The 1,003-nt window shown below is 53.7% G+C and overlaps 1 protein-coding gene across 1 annotated transcript in view; it reads right to left on the minus strand.

Moving 5' to 3' along the window:
- The window catches only part of AURANDRAFT_68448 (hypothetical protein), a gene marked incomplete at both ends in the record, with an annotated part of 4,264 nt that extends 3,404 nt beyond the window's left edge, over window positions 1-860 (minus strand). Inside the window, one exon of the mRNA XM_009044137.1 lies at window positions 29-860. Coding sequence (XP_009042385.1) covers window positions 29-860 — 832 coding nt within the window. The remainder of the gene's footprint in view (window positions 1-28) is intronic.
- Between the last annotated feature and the right edge of the window lie 143 nt (window positions 861-1,003).

Raw genomic sequence — 1,003 nt, forward strand, 5'->3', positions numbered from 1 at the left:
TTCATGTCGAATTCATTCAAGCCCGCACCTGCGAGGTGCTTCATCATTATCATCATCATCTCGTGTTTTGCTGATTTCCTGTCGTAGTTGTTGAAAAGGAATTCATATAATTCGTTGGCTTCTTGAGGTTCATCTTGGTTCTCCATGATCATAAAGTTAGCGGACTGGCGCTGCTTTTGCGAATAAAGATGAAAACTGTCTCTCGGATTCAGCAGTTGCTCGGGCCTCGGAGCCGGAGCCGGCTCGGGTGCAGGAGCAGGTTCGGGCTCTGGCTCAGGTTCGGGAGGAGGAGCAGATGCTGGTTCCGGTGCAGGCCCGGGTGCAGGAGCAGCTTCGGGCTCTGGCACAGGTTCAAGAGCAGGAGCAGGTGCTGGCTCGACCATCGGCACGCCTAGGTCGGCAAGTGATTTTTTCAAACGATCTTGCAGATCATCGCGAGTTTCAGGTGTTGTGACTCCTAGTGCGTTAGCTGCGTGTAGCTCTCCGATAATGTAACCCAGTTTCGGATTAATTCCTGAAAAGAAACCACTGTGTGTAACAAAGGCAGCCGGTCGAAAGCCGACGGCGTATAAAGGGTTGGTGCCGTCCGGGTTAGGTTCGACCACGTGCCAGCTGTCCAACATTGTCAGCTTTTCCGGGTCAAGTCCGCCCGGGGTCTTTTTCTTCCACGTGACGTAAATCCCCCAATTGACGTCCTGCGCGGTGATAGCGGTCACGCGGCATTCTTTTACGACGCCGAGGAGCGTCGCGAGCAGCACGTCGCCTTCCGCCACGTCGCGCCACTTTAGCGTGCGTTCGTCCGCCGGCGGGCGCCTTCTATGCTTGAATTGCTTCGGCGTAATGGCGGGTTGCGTCGCCATAGTGTGTCGCTAACTCGGCTTAGCGAGAGCTAGAAACGCCTATGAACGCCTATGAACGCCTATAAACGCCTATAAACGCCTATAAACGCTTAGGACGGCTTAGATATATCTACTGAGATATATCTAGCAGCACTTAGGACACG

This window comes from Aureococcus anophagefferens, assembly GCF_000186865.1.
Source record: "Aureococcus anophagefferens unplaced genomic scaffold AURANscaffold_149, whole genome shotgun sequence".
Taxonomy (NCBI): Eukaryota; class Pelagophyceae; order Pelagomonadales; family Pelagomonadaceae; genus Aureococcus; species Aureococcus anophagefferens.